The sequence below is a fragment of the Lacerta agilis genome, chromosome 15 (genome assembly GCF_009819535.1).
Source record: "Lacerta agilis isolate rLacAgi1 chromosome 15, rLacAgi1.pri, whole genome shotgun sequence".
Taxonomy (NCBI): Eukaryota; Metazoa; Chordata; class Lepidosauria; order Squamata; family Lacertidae; genus Lacerta; species Lacerta agilis.
The window spans coordinates 6,548,481-6,572,981 of record NC_046326.1 but is presented as its reverse complement, the minus strand read 5'-3'; the positions used below and the strand labels follow the sequence as shown (position 1 = coordinate 6,572,981).

General features: G+C 44.4%; 1 protein-coding gene across 1 annotated transcript; it reads left to right on the top strand.

Annotated features, from left to right (window-relative positions):
• The first annotated feature begins 5,585 nt into the window (after positions 1–5,585).
• Positions 5,586–22,097, top strand: EIF4EBP1 (eukaryotic translation initiation factor 4E binding protein 1). Its single transcript, XM_033172501.1, has 4 exons — positions 5,586–5,694; positions 6,630–6,920; positions 19,815–19,988; positions 21,302–22,097. Exons 1-4 carry the CDS (start codon positions 5,586–5,588, stop codon positions 21,331–21,333), a joined length of 606 nt encoding a protein of 201 aa, XP_033028392.1. The 3' UTR covers positions 21,334–22,097.
• Positions 22,098–24,501: the final 2,404 nt, after the last annotated feature.

Here is a 24,501-nt window from a genome sequence, read left to right as displayed (position 1 = left end):
TTTCTAACCACCACAGGTTATCTTTCAGATTTTGTGTGAGGGAATTCTTAGATACTTGGGAACTCAGGCAAAAGCAGAACAAATAAGAAAAAATTATTTTACAGAAAGGTAAAGGTACCCCTGACCATTAGGTCCAGTCATGAACGACTCTGGGGTTGCGGCGCTCGTCTCACTTTACTAGTTGAGGGAGCCGGCATATACCTTCCAGGTGATGTGGCCAGCATGACTAAGCCGCTTCTGGCGAAGCAGAGCAGAACAAAGTAGATAAAACAAAGGATGTATCAGGAAGTAATGTTCTTTCAGGAAACAGTTAACTTAATAATTATACTAAAACTAAGGATGTTACAGGGTTCTAAACAAGGCAGTAAATGCATAGCTTCTTTCAAACTTCAGTTGCTTAAATTCAGTTATTACACTTTCAGGTAGTTGTTACAGGTTTTCACACTAAATGGAAAACACTCAGCTTATTTGGAGGTCCTTAACTTCAGGTCCTTAAGTTAGTTAGATGTTTACAGCTTAATACTTTGGTTCTTGAACAAGGTGGGTACATTCTGTCAGTTACCCAATTACATTCCTGGGCTATTTCCAAATAGTATAGCAGACCCAGGGGGGCCACCACACCCCTCTTAACTGGTTTGGGTCTTGGAAGTCTTCTCTTTCTAGGTACATGGAGAGGTAATATCCCACCCCATACTTCTTGTCATAGCGCATAGTTAAATGATGGCATTTGCTCCCCCCACAAGAAGCAGCAACAGGCACCAACTTGGATGGCTTCAAAACATGATTTGACAAATTCATAAAGGCTAAAGCTAACAGTGGCGACTAACCCTGATGTTTTACCTCCACCGTCGGACGCAGTAAGCTTCTGACTACCAGTTGAAGAAGAGAAGAAGAGAAGAATTTGGATTTGATATCCCGCTTTTCACTACCCGAAGGAGTCTCAAAGCGGCTAACATTCTCCTTTCCCTTCCTCCCCCACAACAAACACTCTGTGAGGTGAGTGGGGCTGAGAGACTTCAAAGAAGTGTGACTAGCCCAAGGGCACCCAGCACCTGCATGTGGAGGAGTGGAGACACGAACCCGGTTCCCCGGATTACGAGTCTACCGCTCTTAACCACTACACCACACTGGCTGGAAACCACAAGAGGGGAGAGTGCTGTAGCACTCAGGTCCCAGGGGCATCTCCTTGGCCATTGTGAGAACAGGATGCTAGACTAGATGAGTCACTGGCCTGATCCAGCAGACTCTCATGATGCTTCAAAACAAAATTAAAAATTAAAAAAATTCTTCCAGTAGCACCTTAGAGACCAACTAAATTGTTCTTGGTATAAGCTTTCGTGTGCATGCACACTTCTTCAGATACGACAGCTCATACCAAGAACAAACTTAGTTGGTCTCTAAGGTGCTACTGGAAGGATTTTTTTATTTTTTATTTTGTTTTGACTATGGCAGACCAACACGGCTACCTACCTGTCTTATGATGCTTCTACATTCTTAATATTTGAATGTGAAGGCTAGTGCAGTATTGGGGAACATGTGACTCTCCAGATGTTTTGGGAGTGTAACTCCCGTCCATCCTGACCACTGGCTGGGGCTGATGGGAGATGAAGTCCAACAATATCTGGAAGGCCCAAGGTCCCCCACCTCTGCACTAGTGAGCCAACCCTACACTATATTTCCTCCATTCTTGGCACTACATGTGTGAGAGAGACTTGGGGAGTGGCCATAAGTAAGGATTTGATTCTTACACACACCCTCGATTGTCACCCCAACAGGTGAAGTTTGACACAATTGCAAGGTCACACAGACACCAAAGAATGGGAGATGGAGGGAGGAAAGAGGTGGAGCAAAAGGGTGGCGAGAAGAAGGGGAAGCTGCAAGATCTGACACTGCATGGGGTTCACAAGTGGTTCCAAAGGCCACCCAAACTTTTCTTAGGAGAACACAGGGAAGGTGAGCTGGGCCACAAGGGGACGGAACAGACCAAAGGCCTGGAACAAAGAAGCAACAATAAGAGAATGAGATGAATTGGGGGGGGCGCTTTGGTGCAGGGGAGGGGCAGGAGAATGGAAATGTCTAAAAACTTGAAAGAAAGGGGAAATCACGAGGGACATGGAGGAATGCATCACCAAACAATTGAGACCAGTAGAGGACTCAGATTTGCGTAAAAATTTTGTTATTCTTTGAAGGAGAACTACCTGAAAATGATTCACAGATGATATTTAATTCTGAGAAGGCTTGCTAAGATGTATAAGTCCAAATCAGATAAGTGCTGGAGATTCAAAGAGGCAGAGGAAACGTTTTTTTCATATGTGGTGAACATGTAAAAGGGTAAAAGAGTATTGGGAAATAATCCAGAATGAATTGGAAAAAAAGTCTAAAAGTACTTTCCAAAAAAAACAAACCCAGAGTCTTTTCTTTTGGGGATAGTTGTGACTGAAATTCCCAGGTGTCAAAAAAGGTAATTTATGTATGCTACTACTGCGGCCTGTGTTTTGTTAGCTCAAAAATGGAAAACGAGTGAGGTCCCAACCAAAGAAGAATGGCAACTTAAGTTAACAGAATATGCACAACTTGCAGGCTTAGCATATAGAATAAGAGAACAAGAAGAACATATGTTTAAAGAAGATTGGGAAATGTTTATTGAATATATGGAAAATAATTGTGTACGGCTGAAAACGCTGGCAGCATTAAGATAAATTCAACAGTGTAAATAAGTTTTCATGGATACAATAATGGAATACTAAATGGTATAGTTTTTGTAACATATGCAGGGATTTATGATATGTAAAATGAGCCATGGAAAGAGAAGGGAAGTCGCTGATATCTTAAGGATGTAAAACAAGTATCTTAAATTGCAAAACAGAAAAGTTAATAAAAAATTATATATGAGTATAAAGCCTGTTTTCAGAGCACAAAAAACCAGATTTGCACAAAATTTGCATGCACTAACCTGCATAATAAAGAAATAAAGGAAGCTTATCCCAAGTCAGACCACTATTCCAGCTCAATATTGTCTACACTGACTTGGAGCAGCCCTCTAGGGTTTCAGATGGGGGGGCGGGGGGGGGGGGACAGAAGCCCTACCCAGGGATTGAACCTGGGACCTTCTTCATGCAAAGCAGATGCACCAAGGCTCTGAGTGTGCAATCTATACCCTGATGATGGGTGGGGTTTTTCCGTCATGAGCAATGTCTCCGTGTAGGAAAATCACACATAAGTTGAAGGTCCGCCATAACGCTAAGGTAAGTCTGTATCTATTGCTCCCTGCAAATTGGCATTTTAGAATTAAAAATGTGCATCATGGGGACAAATTAAATGTGAGCATGCAAGAGTATGGGGTGTGCGCAGGCTATTGTTTGCTATTTTTATTATGTATTTTGTGTTTGACGATATGACATCTCTCGCTACCTGTAAAGGGACTGCTTGTTGTTGTTCAGTCGTTCAGTCGTGTCCGACTCTTTGTGACCCCATGGACCAGAGCACGCCGGGCACGCCTATCCTTCACTGCCTCCCGCAGTTTGGCCAAACTCATGTTAGTAGCTTCGAGAACACTGTCCAACCATCTCATCCTCTGTCGTCCCCTTCTCCTTGTGCCCTCCATCTTTCCCAACATCAGGGTCTTTTCCAGGGAGTCTTCTCTTCTCATGAGGTGGCCAAAGTACTGGAGCCTCAACTTCAGGATCTGTCCTTCTAGTGAGCACTCAGGGCTGATTTCTTTGAGAATGGATAGGTTTGATCTTCTTGCAGTCCATGGGACTCTCAAGAGTCTCCTCCAGCACCATAATTCAAAAGCATCAATTCTTCGGCGATCAGCCTTCTTGATGGTCCAGCTCTCACTTCCGTACATTACTACTGGGACTGCTTACAGGCGCAGAATTTGTCTGGAGAAATATGATAATATATGAAAGAATTTTATGCAAAATGTAGTAGGCTATTAACATTTACGTAAGTACTGTATTAGGATAATAACACTATACCAGTTTATATAAGAATGTAAAGGAATATCATATATTTCATTTTTGCTTGTATCGGTATTTATATCTATCTATCTATCTATCTATCTATCTATCTATCTATCTGTGGTGCTGCAGGAGACTCTTGAGAGTCCCATGGAATGCAAGATCAAACCTATCCATTCTGAAGGAAATCAGCCCTAAGTGCTCACAGGAAGGACAGATCCTGAAGCTGAGGCTCCAATACTTTGGCCACCTCATGAGAAGAGAAGACTCCCTGGAAAAGACCCTGATGTTGGGAAAGATGGAGGGCCCAAGGAGAAGGGGACGACAGAGGATGAGATGGTTGGACAGTGTTCTCGAAGCTACCAACATGAGTCTGACCAAACTGCGGGAGGCAGTGGAAGACAGGAGTGCCTGGCGTGCTCTGGTCCATGGGGTTATGAAGAGTCGGACATGACTAAACAACAATCTATCTACCTGTATCTTTTATATGTATCTTTTTATTTTTTATAATTTTTATTTATGTTTTTCAATTTCATAATTTCAATAATTTTACAATCGTTAAAATGATTTTGAAACTCGACTTCCTTCCCCCCTTTCTGTGGTTCCTTGAATTTATTTTTTATATTTTTTGCATATTCCAAATTTAATCATTTATTCATCTACTTTAAATGTATACACTTAAGCAGTGTTTTTCATCCTTTTTTGGGCAAAGGCACACTTGTTTCATGAAAAAAATCACGAGGCACACCACCATTAGAAAATGTTAAAAAATTTAACTCTGTGCCTATATTGACTATACATAAAGTAATTCTCTTGAATAGGAATCAAATAAACACAAAGAAAGTATTTTATAATGACTTTATTATGAAATAGTAAGTAAACAGAAATATGAAAAATTATAACATACTTTATTCAGTGCGCAACCAGGGCCTGTTTGGCTGAACACAAAGCTGATATTAACTAGATAAGAGTCCCTTCTAAATAAAATACATAGGATTGCACTACGTAATATTAACTTATTAATGTACTGCTTTTCAGTCAGGATTGGCTCTCACACCAGGTTCCAGTTAAAACCCACAAAAAGGTACAATATAATTAAGGATATATTTGGCATATGTCAGGAAGTCTCTTCTGGTTCTTGGCAGCTAGCGATACAGTCCAGGCTCTTCCCTTTGAATCAAGACGGACAGAGCAGAAGGTGCTACCGGTATATAGAGAGACTGTGAATCCACTGACTGGCCAGCATATTGCCAGTGAGACAAAATTTAACCCGAATGAAATGTAACTTGGCATATGAGGCTTTAACTTATTAAAAAAAAAGAGCCAGAAGAGACGTGCTTACACTATGTACTCACCAACAACTTAATACATAGCCTACATAGGCATATCAGAAGGAGCTGCACAGCTCTTCCCTGAGCCTGGCTGCCTTTTCCCTTTTCGACTGTTCAGCTCCCCAAGAACAGCAACCGCGCTGCTGCTTCTCCCTCAGAATCCAGCGCAACCCAACTATTTTTAAACTAGCCCCGCCTCCGCTGCCTCAGTCCCTGACTGTTAAGTGCGTGCACCCTCCCCTAGGAGTGGGTGTGACTTTTCACTCGAGTTCCCTCCCACCTCCTCGTGGCGATGCGTGGGGGTGGGGGGAAGAGGACGAGGGCGAGCAACGGGTTGGCGCAGTGCGCCTGCGCACGCAGCGCGAGAAACTACCCGGCAGGTTGCAGTTGGTGGTTCCGCCGTAAGAACCCGCCTGGGCTCTGCCGGCTGCCGTTGTTTCCAAGCTGAGGGAGGAAAGGAAAGGCTCGGCGGTTGCTCAGTGGGTGGGGCTGCTGGCGCCGCAAGCTCCATTTCGGCTGTTGGTCGCGCGGCGAAAATTTGACTTTTTTAAAAAAATCTTTTTAATTTTTTAATTTTTCCCACGGCACACCAGGCAACATCTCGCGGCACACTAGTGTGCCGCGGAACAGTGGTTGAAAAACACTGCACTTAAGAATCCTGCCAATGTTCTTATCTGTTTACAGTTTGTTGGTAAATATTCAATAGACCATTTCCATTCTTTTATATCTATCTGTTGTTTTTTCTCTCCCCCTCATCTTTCCTTCTTTTTTCTGTATCACTTTATTTCTTTTAACAGAAATCACTTCAATAAAATGTAATTTATTTATTTTTTTAAATGTATCTTGTGTTTTTATACTGTAAACCGTGCTGTGGTCTTCGGGTGTTGTTGTCCAGAGACAACGGAGTGCGCCTCCGCGGGTGAAGTCAAGCCGCTGGAGGAATCGCAGCGGCTGCAGAGACTGGAAACTCGTAACTGCTGCCTCCCGCATTGTGCTTTCTGCATTAGCACCTTTGGATGAAAGGCGGTATAGAAATTCTAATAATGATGATGATCATGATGATGATGCACGCTGGGAGCCAAAGGTGGGTCCTGAGCGTATGCCAGTTTGAGACCATTCTGGTGCCAAGGACACCGTGCTAGGTGGCCCAAGGCGCTCCCAGTGCCCTTCCCTCCCTGGAGGACTACGCTTCCCGCCGTGCTTTGCGCGGCGCCGTCAACAAAGGGGCGGGACCGGAGGCCACTCCCGGTTTCTTTCCCTCCCTGAGGACTACGCTTCCCGCCGTGACGTAAGGGCAAAGGGGCGGGGACCGGCGGCCGCTCCCTGAGTCCCTGAGGACTACGCTTCCCGCCGTGCTTAGCGCGGCGCCGTAAGCGAAGTGGGCGTGGCCGTCGGGCGCTGGGACTGAGAGGGAGAGCGAGCGGCTGGTCACGCGTCTTCTGGTCCGCGAGCGCCTCAGCCATGTCCGCCGCCAGCTGCTGCCGCCCTCACCCGCCCCAGGGGCCGACGCTGGGCAGGGATATCCCCGGCCCTGCCAAGCGGCTGATCCTGCCCGACGGAGCCGCGCTGCCTCCCGGCGACTACAGCACAACGCCCGGCGGAACCCTCTTCGGGACCACGCCGGGCGGTGAGCGGCTAATGGGGAGGGAGGGAGGGAGGGACTAGCGCCCCTGGGCATGTGCAGAGCGCCCCTGAGCAGCCCCCGCGGCGTGCGTTGCCTCTTGGGACTTCCCCTCCGCCCATCCTCTCACTTCCAATGGGAAACAGTTCTGGGGTGCCTCTGGGCATGTGCAGAGTCTAGTCCCGGTGTGGTGGCCCCTTCCCCGCCCCCCTTCAAACCAAGCTCTAGTGCCTGTAAACATGTGCAGAGTGACAGCTGCGGGTGGGTAAGCAGGCGGCTTGATCAGAGGGAAGCAAGAGCACCTCTGAGCATACTTACCGGTGGGTGTGAGCTCTTGAGGGAAGTGGGGTGGTGGGAAATCATTTGGGGCCGAGACTCCCCTGCCATTCCACTTCCTTTTTATAATAAGCACTGGGGTCCCGAGGGGATCCTCGGAGGGGCAGGGTCTGTTCCTGGGAGAGAACTGGAGAATGGGAGTGGGTAATATGAAGGTGAACTTGAGCCAGACCTGGTTCATCCCCCTTTTTAATAACACATAAGTAATATTTAAGTGGGGGGGGGGGGGAGAGAGAAAGAGGGAGACAAGATTTCCTTGGTCATTTAGTCAGATGCATGAAGCATTATTCTCAGTTAACAGATTGGCCAGTCAGTATAGGGAGCCAGAGGATGTAAAAGCCATGAAATTCAGAGTGCTGCCTTAACCACAGCACTAAGGGCGAAACTATTCCTTACGTGGGGAGAAATGATTGAATATGCTGGTGTCCTTTTGCTAAGATTACACACACACACACACACACACACACACACACACGTGGCATTTGCCTGTTGGAAATCAACCATTCCCTGAAACGATGAACTGCCACTTCGGGCCAGCAGTGCATGGGGGATCCTGGGGTATGGGGATTTTGGGGAAGGGTACAGCAGTTGTGGTCAGGCTTGAGTCGTGATACTGCCTGTTTGAGAATGATAATAACCAATTAGGTGCTCTTTTGCTGTCCTGAGTGCTTAGGGATAAATATTGAGAGTTTGGAAGGTGGGCAGGGGAAGATAGTGGGTAATTCTGTTAATTTGAGCTAATGGAACTAATTACCTAACACAAGACAGCAAGCCTAAAACGTCAGAAATGATATTTATTGTGTGGAGAAATGTTTTGTCTTTACGCTGTGAAACAAGTCTTTGGTTTAAAAGCTCTCTGTCCTTGGCTTCAGTGCAGAAAACTCTGCACAAATGGCTGAAACCAAAACAACTGATTGCAAACGCATGCCTTCAAAGAAGCTTTGTACCCCAAGAGGTTGGGGAGTGGGGAGCGACTGCCGGAGAATACGAGGGTGGGACATACTTTGTTCTTTGGAAGTATTTGGGCTAGGGATCATGTGCATAGTACAGACGACACTCAATTTACAGGGGTCATGAAGCACTCCATGCAGATTATTAGGCTTTTTGCCACCCCTGATGTTGAGAACAAAGTAGTGAATTTCTTAGATGCTGAGAAATGCACTTAGGTGCAGGATTTAAACTTTTGGTCAGAATGATGTGTCTTGCAAGTACAGTGCTGGGGGCAACTGATGACAGCCTAGAGCACTCTCTCTGCCTCCAGTAGGCCCCACAGAGCCTCTTGCGCTCTAGTATTTTCAAGCATATTCATAACAGCACCTCCATTGCTGAACTAGAGTGTATGCACAACCATGGAGAAGCTCTTAACTTGGAATGACTTGTGACACCGGCGGGTGGGTAGAAAATGCTTGAACACAGGGCACATAATTTGGCATTGTGTTGCATATTGGGGGCTTGCTCAAGACTGAAAGTAGAAGAGGCTACATCTCGAAATAAAGATGGAACAGCTGAGGCAGCACTTATTTGTCTGAACAAGCACTATGATTCAACTAAAGACTGTTTCTGCCTCCTCTGTGTTTACTGTTATGTCAGACAGTAGTAAATCTCTTGAAAAGAATGTGAATTTCTGGAGTTGGGTGATGGCTGAGCAAGGCATGATTTGTGGATCCAGTTACAGGTGGGTGGCCGTGTTGGTCTGCCATAGTCGAAACGAAATAAAAAAATTCTTTCCAGTAGCACCTTAGAGACCAAGTGAGTTTGTTCTTGGTATGAGCTTTCGTGTGCACACGAAAGCTCATACCAAGAACAAACTCACTTGGTCTCTAAGGTGCTACTGGAAAGAATGATTTGTGGAATTATGTATACGGGTCTGTCAGGAAAAAAAGCTGCTCCTTTCTGCCAGGCATGAGACAGTTGATATTAAATGATTATATTGGCATTAGCGGGCAGCAGTCCTGGAGGCTCAAGTGTATTTGTTTGTTTGCTTAGGCTGCAATCCTAATACCATTTACCTGGGAGTAAGCCCCGTGGAATTCAATGGTACTTACTTCTGAGTAGATGTGGTTAGAATGCCAGCCTTAAGTCGCCTAGCACAGTGCAGAGGACTTAAATTCCTGTTTATAAAACAGCATACAAAACTGTGAACAGTAAATTATGTTTGCCTGCAGAAAGGACGGCCATAGTCCTCTTAAGCTGTCGTGTACAACCCTTATCTGTATACAATGGTTTGATCAAAGGCTGCCAAAACCTCCCCAGAGTGATAAGAATAAAAGATAATGAGCAGCCTTCAGTCCATTGCCCCTTCCAATTTATTAGCATTGCTGAGCTGATGTCCACAGCAATAACTGTTCATAAATTATTGGAAGTAAAAAATACAGAAATCCTTCCAGCGTGGAGAACATTCTGTTATAAACGCCGATGCAGTAATTCTGATGGGTTGTTTTTGAATAAAAAGCTTTACTGTTATATCAGTCCAAGAGAATGAGCCATGCTGAGGAATGCTAGTAATTTCTTTTATTTGGCTAATATCCATCTGTGTGCAAACTTCTCTGGTTCCCCATGCAGAAGTGTTGCCAGGCTTTAAAATCTGTACGCTGTTGTCAACTAAAAGCAATTGTTGCTTTTTTATAGATTGTTTGAACCGAGTTAAAACTGTGTGGCAGACACGCAAAGGCAAATTTTAATTCTTTGGGCATGGCCTTTTCTGTCTGAAAGACATACTGTTGATATGAGTAGTTGAGGACCGGAGGGTAAAGTAGCTAGAATAGCTTCGTGTACCTGTAAATGTGATCAACTGGTGAAGCTTCCTGCATCCCTAGAGCTCAGGGTTTCCCAAACTTGGGTCCCCAGCTGTTTTTTGGACTACAATTCCCATCATCCCTGATCACTGCTTCTGCTAGCTAGGGATGATGGGCATTGTAGTCCGAAAACAGCTGAAGACCCAAATTTGGGAAACCCTGCTGTAGCTCATAGAGAACTTGTGGCTCTCAAGATGTTGTTGGACCCCAGCTCCCATCAGCCCCAGCCAGAGGGGCCAACGGACAGGAATTATGGGAGTTGTAGGCCAACATGGACAGCCACATGCTCCCTATCCCTGCTTTAGCCCTCTTACGCAAAACTTGGCAGGGAGCAATGCCTGAGAAAAGACAGTATGGTACACCCAAGTTTTGCTCATCAGCCGTCTTTCTCCCTGCTACCTCCATTGTAGCTGTCCCACACCTGCTAAACACACAGGTCAAGGATTGGTGTGAGATTTGCACAGGTGCCGTGCAGGGACATGGGGCGTGGAAGAGGCATGCCTGGCTTTGTTTGTTTTTGTGTGAAGCATGATTCCTTGGCAGCCACCCAGACTAATGGAGCAGGTATCTTGCAAAGAACAGAAGTGGTTTGCTTAGTGAGCAGTGTAAAAGCTTCTCTGACGGTTCATGGAAGGCTCCAGACTGTGCATAAACTTTTTGGGTGTTAGCATTGCTTACAGTGTTTAACTTGTTGAAAATGTGTTTAAACGGTCTTGTTGCTCTAGATTGAAAGGTTGTTGTGGACCAGAGACCACATTGTTGTGTCATAGTGGAGACCACTTTATCAGAGGCATGAACTATTACCCCTTGGTTGGCAAGCTGTGTATTTGTACACGCCTCTTAGGCATAGAGGGCGGAAATAGTAAGCACACAAAAAATGAGATACAGCTATAGTTTGTGACATTTCTATGCAAAATTCAAAGATGTGCACATTCAGAGCAGGGTGATGCTTCATGCATCTGACTAAGTGGGCTGTATTGGACATAATCTTACGCCATAATGACCATATGCACCTGTTACTCTTTAGGTCAGGCATCCCCTCCAGATGTTTTGGGACTACAATTCCCATCATCCCTGACCACTGGTCTTGTTAGCTAGGGATGATGGGAGTTGTAGTCTCAAAACATCTGGAGGGCTGAGTTTGGGGGGGTGCCTGCTTTAGGTGCTACAAAATGCATGGCTATTCTTCTGGAGTTTGACAGCTGGGGATTAAACATACTTAAAAAGTTATTGCTATCTGCTAATTAGTAGAAACCTGAAGAGAGAGCCTTGGGTTCTCTGCTCAGAGTCAGAAAGTCCTCGAACCTGGAATATTTTATTGCACCACTATAATTTTACTTTATTTAAAGCCTTTTTGCCCTGTTTTTCTGCAGAAAATCCTCAAAAGCCATAGGTGGTTTATGGATCAGTAAAGAAAAACAACAGGGTAGTCTCTGCCCTTGTGTTTTCAGTTTAAAAAACACAACAAAAAGGCAGAAGGAATTGGGGGGGGGGGGAGAGAGAGAAGAAAGTAAACTCAAGCACTAGTTTTTAAAGTTGCAGAGTTCTTAGAACAACTAGTTGGCATAGAAACAATTCAGGTACCTACTGGTACACCTGCTGCAAGGTAAGAGTTGAGGGAGAGCCAAAGGCATCTGGTGTCTCCGAAGACCATATGGGATAGTTCTGCTTCCTTTCTCTCCCTCATCTCTGCAGCCTGATAGAATGGCTGCTGTTAAGTGACGGATACTTCACGTTAGTACCAGATTATTTTTGTCTTATCTTTTATAGTGTCAGGTTAGATAAGATGCCCAGTGGTTGTGCTGAGGTCATGAAGTATGCTCTTGATTTAATCAGTGCTATGCGGATTATTATTATTTAAGACTAAATGCACAATTGTTTCATTTTTTATTTAAGTATTTGACTTGAACTTAACCAGTCTTTAAAGTTAATAATTCTGCAGCTTTTCTGCACAAATCTGTCGTTTTCTTGTAGTGTAATCCTTTCCATATTTGTCTAGCACAGTAAGTTCAATGGCACTTGCTCTGTAGCAATTGTGCGTAGGCTTGCATCATTAGCAGCTTAGCTGTATTTCAGCCAACGGCGACAGTGCTATCTTCTGTCTATGAGAAACTGAGTTGCTTCATGCACCGTGGATTCCATCACGGAAAACAGTTTGGAAATTGCTATATACAAAAGCTATCCATCCTGGTTGCCTGGACGTGACTCTTATTCCCTTCAGGTGACCAGGTTTGTGGTTATTTAGCAGCCTGGAGGCTGAAGGCAATGCATTCGTAGCTTGGAAGTCGAACAGGATCCATTACAGAAGTCCGTTCAACTTCCAAAATGTTCAAAAACTGAAGTCGTGGAAGCCCGGTCGGACGTTCAGGTTCCAAAAGAACGTTCGCAAACCGGAACAATCACTTCCTGGTTTGTGATGTTTGGCAGCCAAAACGTCCGAGTTCCAGGGCGTTAGGGATCCAAGGTAGGACTGTAAATGTTTGTGGAACATCCAGCAAGGTCAAAACTGCTCTTTGGCTACTTCAAAAGCTTTCTGCATTCTAGTTTGCCACAAACAGCAGCGCTAAGCCATGGTTTGACTTAGCATGTGAACCTGGACTTGTAGTTTGCCTTTCTCCAAACCAACGATGAGCTGCAGCCAAGATTTGTTCTTCACTAACTGCACACATGGTTTATTTGTGGAAAGCAAACCATGAGCCTGAGTTTGCACATAATGCTAAGCCAAGCCTTCGTTTTGCTCCAGGCAGCACAGCAGCAGCAGGACCAGAGGAGGAGCGGCTGCGATTTTTGCTCTGTATAGCCACAGCGCTTGCTCATTCACGCTTAGTTTTGCATACAAACTGAGCTTTGCCATCTTGTGTGAAAATTTAGTTTGGCAGCTGGCTACTGATCTGAGGTGTTGACTATAGGGTAAAACAAGTTTTGCTGAATAATACGTACTATGAAAGTACAGGTGAAACTCGAAAAATTAGAATATCGTGGAAAGGTTCATTTCTTTCAGTAATTCAACTTAAAAGTTGAATCTAATATATAGTGTGATGATTATGGCCTACAGCTGATGAGAACCCCAAATTAACAATTTCAACCTTGGGGTTCTCATCAGCTGTACGCCATAATCATCACAATTATAACAAATAAAGGCTTGACATATCTCGCTTTGCATGTCATGAGTCTATCTCATATATTAAACTCCAGTAGCTAATGAAAACAATTGCTTACATTTTCGAGTTTCACGTGTAGAGTTACCCTAGTAGTCTCTTGCTTGGCCCTAGTAGCTTTTGCAATTATAAGTTTTTTAAACTGTGTTTATTGTTGTATTTTAAATTGTTAAAACAAAATAAAATAAAAAATTCCTTCCAGTAACACCTTAGAGACCAACTAAGTTTGTTCTTGGTATGAGCTTTCGTGTGCATGCACACTTCTTCAGATACACTGAAACGGAAGTCACCAGATCCTTAAATATAGTGAGGGAGTGGGGAGGGGTATTACTCAGAAGGGTAGTGGGAATGGGTGATCAGCTGATAGGTGTGGAAGACCTGTTGACGACTGCAATTTTTACAGGGTCTTACAGGGAAAGGCAAGGGGTGAGATGGCTAAAGATAGCTTTGTCATGTATAATGAGATAAGAATCCAATGTCTTTGTTCAGACCAGGTTTCTCCATGGTTTTAAGTTTGGTGATTAGTTGCAATTCAGCCACTTCTCTTTCCAGTCTATTTCTGAAATTCATTTGTATTAAGACAGCTTAATTTTAAATTATTTATTTAAATTTAAATTATTTATAAAATTCCTTTGTATTAAGACAGCTTAATTTTAAATTGTTGTAACTTGTCCTGGGATCTGAGGGTAAAGAGCTGGTATTAAATTAAAATAATACAGTACAGTACGTGCCCTTACCACAGCAAAAAGACTGATACTGATGAATTGGAAAAATAAAAATGTGTCTCCCTTCTACGATTGGATTGAAGACTTACACAAACTCGCAACATATGAACAACTTGCATATAAACGCATACGTGCCATGGACAAATTCAATGATATTTGGAATCCATTCTTCCAAATAGTGTAATAGGTTAAGATCTTGTGAAGTACAATAACAACCTTGTAAAATAAAAATTAAATTAAAAAATTAAAATAATACAGTGCAATGAATAGTCTGCAATTGCTATTTGGAGGAAGGTTTGCAGTTCTTATCCTCAAGGAATAGGAACTAGGCATGAAATCAAACCTTCATGCAAGCTCTGGTTCTATAATTGAGGTTCTCAAAGTCTTATGCTAAGGCATGGCTTGCCGTTGGGTGGGAAAACCCTGTGATAGATTACACACTTTTCTCCCTATTCCCTTTGCATGCTTTGCTTTCGACTTGGTGGCAAATAGTAGCGTGCCATTACATCTGAAACCAGCAATCCAGCACCTGGACCCTTCCTAGAATATGGCTTTGTTGTTGTTGTTCAGTCGTTCAGTCATGTCCAGCTCTTTGTGACCCCATGGACCAGAGCACGCCAGGCATCCCTATCCACTGCCTCCCGCCGTTTGGCCAAACTCATGCTAGTCGCTTCGAATATGGCTAGAAACTGTTAAATCTAAAAGTGTGTGCTTATGTGAATGCTGCTTGTTTCCTTTGTTAGCTGTGCTGTTGAGGAGTAAGTGCGGGAAAGGCAGAATTCACCTGAAAGCTTTGCTGGGAAGAAGAGGAGAGGTGATGGTCTACTGCAGAGCTTTCCAAACTGTGTGTCGCGACATGCTAGTGTGTCGTGCGAACACTCCTCCCAGGGCTGGAAAGGGGTTAGTTTAACCTCTGGTTTGCTAATAAAACTGAATTACTGTGTTGCAAAATGATGCATGCCAACATGAAAAGTTTAGGAAGCTCTCCTCTGCTGCAAGGGTGGGGAAGATGTTACACTCCAACCCTGATCAACCCCAACTAGCATGGTCACTGGTCAGGGACAATGGGAGTCTAGCAACAGCCCCTTCTTCCACCCCCCCATTGTTGTGTTAGGGAACTGCAAATATAAATTGGGAAGTGGAGTGTGGCTGGCCGTAGTGCTTGCAAGTTGAGTTGCTTGCAAGTCTACAGCCAAGTCCAGAGATGTGACCTTGACCAACACTTCTCTAAATTGTAACCTGGACAGAGAAAGGGGTTTAGTCACACTGGTGTCAACAGCTCTGACCTTTGACTTTCTAACCGAGGCTTATAGAGAGTGGGAGAGAGAGAGAGAACTGAGAGGGATTGTATCCAGAGGTGACAAACAGAACAGCTGACCTGATCAAAACTGTTGTTTGTCGATTGCGGCAGAGCTCAGTATGGGGAAGTGAGAACAAGAAGCTGACCTAAGTACATGGCTCCCTTGATATGTCAGGAAAGGGAGCACGTTTAATTCTGGTTCGTGTAAACTAATGCCGTGGCAGTAGCCTGCCAACGCAGCTTTTAGATTCCATGGCTTTAGTTACCTCTGTGACCCTCCCCACAACTCTGCAGGTGTGCTGCACATCAACAGGCCTTGGCCCATCAAAAGTCCAAAATAAATCTTATTGCTGCTGAGCAACAAGTAAGTGGCCAGTCCTATTCGTGGCTTGTTTTTAACTGTCTCAGATTGCTGTTGAGAGGCTTGCCAGCATCAAAGGTGTTCCTGCATAAGTGGTAACTGAATGACGTGCCTCCTTAGAGCAGAATCTCAGCACATGGCGGTCTCTGGGAAAGGGCAGGTCCGGCTTTTGGCAATCGGTCACAAATGCTTGAAAAACAGCATACAGGGTGAAAGGCTAAAAACTGGGCATGGTGGTGGGTGTGCATAACTGCCTGTTCTTGGGCTGAAGTAGCAAAGAGGGGCGTTGAAATGGGCAGGTATTTTCCCCACTGCCACCACACAATTCTAATGGAAATAGGCCCCCAGTGCTTGCTGTGTTGGAGAAGGCCATTGGGTCAAGTTGAGATCTCATAGATCAGCTTCTCCAATCTGGAGCCCTCCAGCACCTTGTGAGTTGTCGTCTGGGACATCTGGGGGGCACCAGGTTGGGAAAGCCCATGGTACAACGTTCTTGTCAATCAGTGATGGGGAGCCTGTGATCTTCCGGACGTCCTTGGATTCTAGCTCTCATGAGACCCTGCCAACATGACCAGCTGTCAGGGAGGATGGCTGGGTCTCATGGGAGTTGGAGTCCAGTAACATTCAGAGGCCATGGGGTCACGAAGAGTCGGACACGACTGAACGGCTGAACAACAACAACATTCAGAGGACCACAAGTTCCCCACACCTGTTGTAGAGTGAGAGTTTCTGACTTTAAATCATGGCACACATGCCATAGAAACATACAAGAGTCACAAAGCAGATTGTGTGAATGTCTTTTGGACACTTTTTTTTAAAAAAAAAAATCCTAGTAAATTATATGTGGGTTCATTTGAGCACTTAAAACTATAAATTTGCACATAAAAATGAAAACAGTTTTAAAGAAGTAAAAGTTTTGTTTTACATGTACAAATAATGCACCACGCTTCTTGTACTGTACTTCACATACAAGAGCGAATTCCTCAGAATGGTGTTTGCTTTTCTGCAGTTTTTATAAATATTTTATTTTAAATGTAGTTGGTTTTTTGTTTTTTAAAGTCAAAATGTTGGCTTGCTGCTTACATATCAAGATTTAGCAGCCCTATTTTTAACTGAAGGTACAATTATTATTTTTAAGGTTTTGATAATATGCCAATGTTTAAAAGTCTGAGATCATCCAGTTTGCTACCACTTATGATTGAAAGGGCACCTTCTTCACACAGCACAGAGTTAAGCTGTTGAGTTCCACAGGAGTTTGGCCACAAACTGGGATGCCTTTAAAAGAGGATCAGACAAATTCAGGGAGGATAAAAGCTTATCAGTTGCTACTAGCCACAATGGCTAGGTTCTCTCTCTATTGTTGGAAGCAGTCCATCTCTGCATCCCAAGTTGTTAGGAATGGCAGGTGAGGAGAGTGTGCTGCTAAACTGGGCTCCTGCTTTTGGTTGGCCACTGTGAAAACACTGTGAACTATTCAGCTATTTTGTTCTTTTATGACCAGGGAGTAATTGGGAGCAGGGGGAGATTCAGAAGGGCAACCCTGTACTTGACTACACAGAAGTAAGTGCTGTTGAGTTAAAAGGGGCTTAATTTCAAGTACTAAAAAATACCATTTCCTGGTTTCAGAATTAAATTGTTCAATGAGAAAAGCATATTAGCATCATCCCTAGTGACCAGGACCAGTGATCATTGGTGATGGGAGTTGTAGTCCAACAACATATGGGGACCCAAGTTTAAGAAAGGGTTAGCAGGTAAATGCGACGGACTTTTGCCTGGGACCACTGAGACACGCTCTCTGGCAGAGTATTGTTTAGTAAAAGCATATGTAAACCACCAGCAAAGCAATTTTTACAGCTTAGGCAAAGATGAGACTGACTTCAATTACTTGGCACTTGGGGGGCGGGGGGTTCAAGCACAGTTGCAAAGGGGAAAGGTCAAAAATCCCACCAGGTATGCCCAGTGGAATTTGGCCCTATAAAACAGCTGAAAACTTAATGGGCTAAGTGGGAGGGGGTGCTATTGACCACTTCAAAAATGAAAACATTCGGACATGGCAAAACACAACCTCTGGGTTTCTGCCAATCCATTTGTATAATGACACAAGCCTGTTGTGCTCCCTGTCCTGTATTTGCTTTAGCATACTAGATCTTTAGATATGTGACTTGACTGTAAACTCAGGGATGGAGTCCTCCGGTGAACCCGTTATGAAATGTCCCTGCGGTAACTGGTACACTGACAACACTTCTAGGAAAACTGGTGTTGTTCTGCAAGTGTTCCAACGGTTGGCAGCTGTAATAACTTGACAAGGCTTGGCTCCAGGACCTTGATTAACGGCTGTTTAATGTGGGGCGTAGTCTGAACTGGTGACTCGGCCCGTGATCTGCGGATACTAGCTGGATTTCGAAATACTGCTACTGAGTTGGAAAATTATTTAGCACCAGTTCCTCCATGCTGGGTTTCGAAAAGCCTTTCCTCACCACACATATACATAGAGAGCCTCTGTTTTGTTTGAAGAGGTCTGTTTCACTCGGCTCTGTGAATTGCAGAAGTGACACCCACTGATCTTCATGGCTGAATTGGCTTTTGAACCCAGCTCTCCCAGGACTATGCTTTGAGCAGCCTGAAGCAGACACATGGTGCTTTGTAACGTTCGGAGCACTTCATGTTCGTTATGTCAATAATCCTTGCAACATCGCTGCAAAGTACGGCGGTATTTTCCTGGCAAGTGAGACCTGCAGCAAGGCGTTGCATTATATCCTGTCACCTATCGTATGTCCTGCTTCCCATGGGCATCTGTCTGACCACTCTGAGAACAGGATGTGGAACTTAGATGGGCCTTTGTCCGATCCAGCAAGGCTTCTCTTCCTTCCTTATCCTTTTCCTCAAATGGGATGTTCAGGGTAGCCAGTCTCTACCCCACATCTCTGTTTTTCTTCTCCAGCTGACTGTCAACATTCCATAGCTACTGGGCACACCCAGGCCTCAGTTTTTGGAGGGTTGCACCCCCTAAATATTCATTCTAAAATTCTTGGCCTTCACAGCCTGCAGTTCACAAGAGGAGCAAGTGGCAGTTTGCCCAAAGTCCACAGAGTAGGTTTCTGGCTGAGAGCATTTCTGGCACGTTGAATGCAACTGTGTATAATAAAACCCTGATTATCTTTTTTATTATTTTAGTAAAGGGGAAAGCTGCTTCCATGGGGTGGGGGGGGTGATTTTTGAATGGAGAAGCAAGAAGGAAGAAAAGACACTGAGCTTCCCCTACTCCAAGTGTTTCAACTCGCCTTTATTCACTTATTTGGGGTGTAGCTAGGACCAAAGTGAGACTTTAATTGGGCTCTTCAAGGCTCACATTTACTATTGTTGCACCAACTGTTGCTAGGTATTGACAGTCAATCCAGAAACAAGATTTCATTGACTGACAGTGGCTTTTGGAGTGTGTGTTTTGTTCTTTAAAACTGTATTTGGGGTCGTCTTTCTTCCATCCAATCCTGAGTACACATTTTGAGATTTGGCTGCTGTTTATGAATATGCTTCCTTCTAATTCTCTCTGGAAGCAACTGCCATCTCTACCACATGCCAGAAGATAAACATTCAATTGCATTAGTGTCAGGGATGGGGGGAAAGATCCCATTTGCACCATATAAATCAGCCAGCTTATTGGATATATTTATTCATTTTTTTAACTCAAATCATGACTTCACATTGGCAATTGACCCCTCTGTTAAATGCCACTAAGCTGTCAAAGGGTGAAGACAGAACTCTGATAATGCCCCTTGCCAGCTTGATTAGAGGCTAGAGAGATATATGTGTTTGTGTAGAAACTAACACACTGTAGGCCTACAAAGGTATATTTTACATTTGTTGTTCTGCCCACTTTTAGCTCTGGATCAGAGGCCCCCAGAAGGGAAAGTGGCCATCCTTCTGAAAAAATGTCCCCCACCCCTCTCCTCTCCTTCCAGTTTTAAATTAACCACAGTTCCCCATAGTGCCCATACTTGGTATAAGCAATGGTTTTGAACACAGTAGGTCAAAATAGGTGCTTGAGAGGAGAGTGTGCAAACCTGATGCTGTGAAATGCACGAGTGTAGTATAGCCTATAGCACTTGGATGATGAACACACTTTAACATGCCTAACCCCCTGGAATTTGTTTCCAGACCAAAAAATCCTCCCTTACCTCCTCCCCGGGATGAAAACAGTGATTTGTGAGTGTCTTCTCTTTCCTAGGTACGCGCATTATATACGACCGCAAATTTTTAATGGAGTGTCGGAATTCTCCAGTTGCCAAAACACCACCTTGTGACCTTCCAGACATTCCAGGTGTTACAAGCCCAACTGTCCAAATCCTTGGGACCGAGACCAATCTCATCCATGCTGAGGAGGAGAAACAACCAGGCTTAGGTGAGGGATCTTTTGCTGTGTCATAAAGTGCCGTTGTTTTAATCACAGGTTGCACTGATCTTACCCAGCAGCCGGTTATGGTGGTCCATCAGGAGCGCCCTAAACCCTGTGTGTTGTTGCCTGCCTAGGATTGCAAAAATAGGAGAACCAGGGAGACCCAGGCCTGGGTCAGTCCCTGGAATCCCAAGGGCAAGTGCAAAGTTCTCACAGCTCCAGTACAGCCCTCTGCATTGGGCAACCATGTCTGTGAGCCTCCAGTTTTAATGGTTCACAGTACCCTAGAGTAGAACGGTGTCAAGTGCTCCAGGGTGCTGCTGTTGCTGCCACCACTGTCAGGTAAGGGGGCTTATCAGTGTAAGGAACCCACCAGAGAGCACTTAGTCAAGGGGGGCTTTGGAATCAAGCAAGGCCCCAAATATGTGGCCAGTGGACTGTGTCAAGTGAGCCAAATGGGTCCCAAATTGTGCATTAAAATGAGATACGAGGTGTTAAAATGTGTGAGAGCAGGGGTAGCATATGCGGTACATTCCAGGAATTGTTGCGCTACAACTCCCATTATCCCAGGCAAGCAGGACCAACAGTCAGGGATGAAGGGAAGCTGTAGTCCAGCAAATCGAGATGAGAACTTGTAAGGTAAAGGGACCCCTGACTATTAGGTCCAGTCATGTCCGACTCTGGGGTTGCAGCGCTCATCTCGTGTTACTGGCCGAGAGAGCCAGTGCACAGCTTCCGGGTCATGTGGCCAGCATGACAAAGCCGCTTCTGGCGAACCAGAGCAGTGCACAGAACCGCCGTTTACCTTCCCGCCGGAGTGGTACCTATTTATCTACTTGCACTTTTGACGTGCTTTCGAACTGCTAGGTGGGCAGGAGCTGGGACCGAGCAACGGGAGCTCACCCCATCGCGGGGATTCGAACCGCCAACCTTCTGATCAGCAAGGCAAAGGTTAAGGGTACCCTGCAATGTTGCTTTTCCATAGCACAATATTGCTCAAGCCAGTGGCCAAATGAATGTCAGCTTTTGAAAGAACACATTGTTCTCCGTTGGCAGGCAAGGAACACTGAAAACTTTTTTTACCACCTGACCATCCTTATCAAAGGTGGCAATGCCACTTGTTTGTTCACAGTCACGCTGAAAATATTAAATGGATGATAGCCTGACAGCCTTTGAAGCCATTGCTTTTTCCAGTTCTCAAGGAATACATTGTGTCCTGAACTAGGTGTCTTAAATCTTTGGACACTTAAGCAGTAGGTAACATCAAGTTAATATATGCAAAACTTTGAATTCATCAGCAATTTCTTTTTCTTTTGCAGGTGAGGAAGCCCAGTTTGACATGGATATCTGAAAACCTGCCCCCTGAAATGTATCTATGCACATAGATAGATACACTTTTTCGGTGAAGACGCGAAATCGGTGATGCTTCCAAAACAGGTGGGGCTCGTAGAATAGCCCACACTTTGCAAAGCTTTCCAAGATGGAAGGTCCATTAATTATTATTACTTTTCTGGGAGGAAGAGGAGATTTCCTGTTACATGACGACTGAAAACACTTGGCAGAACCTCTCTGTGTGGTGGTGGTGGTGGGAAGGCTGCCAATGAGGACCATTGGCATGGAGAGGTGGAACGCTCTGTGCAATTCTGGCCCTTGAGTTCCAGTGCCTTTGAATATCTGTGCTGCCAAGCAAGGCATTGGATGCAAGGACAGATACAAAATTATGCCGGATCTAGGGGATTAATACAGTGGTGGGTCACTCTTCAAATCACATCACTTGTCTATGCAACGTGCTCTACAATTGTTATCTCATCGCTGTTCACAAGAAATGAGATCAACCGGATGCAGTGCACAAATAAGTTGTTTCTGTAAATTGACAGAACAACTTTCTGCCTTAAGCTTTTCTGCAGCACGAGCACCAATCCAGCATTGGTGTCTTGAGAAACTTCTACAAATAGAGTGGGAAAAGAGAGAGCCATGCTTGTTAAATCGGTTTTCCTGTTGTCTTATCTATAGCAGCTTTTCCTAGTACCATACAAATTAATGGCATGCTGAAATTAATTAGACATTATCAGCAGGTTCTGGTCAATTTCACTCTGGTAGAAACACTTCTTTTTATTGAAAAAATAAATAAATCCTGAATGTGTTGGAGAGGGCAAGATCACTTGCTTCAAGGAGAAGTGGATTTTCAAAAACCATTGAAATGAGAAAGTATTGCTGTGGGAAAGTGGGTAGCCTGCTATCTTTCTTACTTTTTAAAGGGCTGCATACATATTCATGGAAATCTGTACACATTATACACTGTACTTCAAAAATAAAGAAATAAAACTTTAAAATTGCCCTAAGCTTTGGAGGAAATGGTTTCCCATTATTAGTAATGTTGCACAAACTATCCAATCCAATGGGCGCCTGTGCTAATCCTACGCTGTCAAAGAACACATAAGAGCCTTTTCTAAATTGGTGCCCTCCAGATGCTGTGGACTACATTTCCCATCAGCCCAGGCCAGTGCTTGGGAATTGTGAGAGGTGCAGTCTGTCAGCATCTGGAGGGTAACAGGGTCATAGATAGTAGATCATAGAATTGTGAAGTTGGAAGGGATCAAGAGATCTATGCATTGCAAGAATATTTTGCCCAGTGTTAGAAACTGAGATATGAAAGCTAGAAGAGGAGGAGGAGGAGGAGTTTGGATTTGATATCCCGCTTTATCACTACCCGAAGGAGTCTCAAAGCGGCTAACATTCTCCTTTCCCTTCCTCCCCCACAACAAACACTCTGTGAGTTTAGTGGGGCTGAGAGACTTCAGAGAAGTGTGACTAGCCCAAGGTCACCCAGCAGCTGCATGTGGAGGAGCGGAGACGCGAACCCGGTTCACCAGATTACGAGTCTACCGCTCTTAACCACTACACGACACTGGCTAGGAGCTAAATGGCACCTTAAACTTAGGTTATGGGTGCAACAACAGAATGTCTGGGCGCACTTTTTATAGAACAGGAATACAAAGCTGAAAATGAATGAACTCAACTAAAATATTATGTTCATTTTTCACATGGTCTAGTCCTTCCTCTGCCCGCCCCTACTAATATTCTTAAGAGGGTCTCTTCTTCAGTCTTCAGAGAGTAGCTGGAAGTGGGGAGACAGAAAAAGGTCCTCCTTTCCTTCCACTGCAGTTTTAATCTGAAATCTTCTGCGCAGTACTGCACTCAGAGCTCAGAAACTGCTCGCACTAATGAAATTCCCTGTCCCAAAATGCGCCTAGAACAATGGGAGTTTCGAACACTGCTTTTGCCCAACATGCGGCTTGAACCCGTGACCCAGAGACTCAAGAGTCTCACGCTCTACCGACTGAGCTATCCCAGGAGTTTGTGGAAGGTTAATATAAGACTTTGGGACTGGACAGTAAACACAATCATATCACCTTTCCTGCTAAGAACAAGTCAGGAGTTGCAGGTTATCTCAAGAGGAAGTGATTCACCTGCAGCTGTGTGAAGTGGGTGAGGAGGAGACTATTTTCACATCTGGTTTCTGCTTTTAAAGCACAGCAACAGTCCCTACTGCCTGTCCTCTTCTTTAAAGCAAGCATACATTTAGGCAGATTTGCTTTCTCATTGCATTGTTAGTGTCTGATGAAATAAGACATTTTACTTTTTTGGAAGCCTCTTTCTGGTTTGTGAGGCTACCCAATAAACCTTCGGCAGTGCTCAGTACAGAAGCCACAAATACAGGGCCAGTGTAGCATTAGACAGTGAGACAATAGCCTCAGGAGGCAGATGCACACAGCCTGCCTTGAGCTCCCTAAGCTATCCTTTTGCTCTTAAGAGGCAGTGCAGACACTGTGCCATTGGCCATGTTAAACTGCCAGTGCAGCCAGCTTCTGTATGTGAAGGTGCGGGGGGGGGGGGATTTGACCTTGACCATGGGTAGAAAATTACTTGGTTGACCCTGGAAGCAATACACACACAGAGAGAGTTCTATATCCCATTTTTCTTATGACTCTTACCTTTGGATCCTCATTCACCATGCTCCCCAGATAAAACAATTATGTGGCATAAAACGACGACAAATGTGCATAAAACGTTGCGACTTGAATGCATTGCATTTGTAAACCCACATTTGCTGTCCAAAATCAAAACACCAGTCCAGGTTAAAATATAAGATTATAGTAATTTAAAACTGCTAAAAGTAAAGAGATGCAGGCTGGTGCTCTAAGATGGCTATTGCGATGAATGGCCAAACTGCATGTTGCAGCATGCATTGTAAAAAGCTTGCTTAAATAGCTCAAACTGACCACTTTTTGTTTTGGAAAAAAAATAGCAGCCAAGAGACCCTGATCTGAAAGGTTTCCTACAGAAAATTCCTCTGGCTGCTATTTGCCCCCTAAGGTGATGTAAAAAGGTCATGCCAGCTGCCTCTGATGGGAGTCTTAACCACAACCAGAAGACCTCAGGTTCCCCATCCCTGAATATATCTTTACTTGGAAAATGCCTAAGCTTCACACACACTCTACAAGATAAATGGCACAAT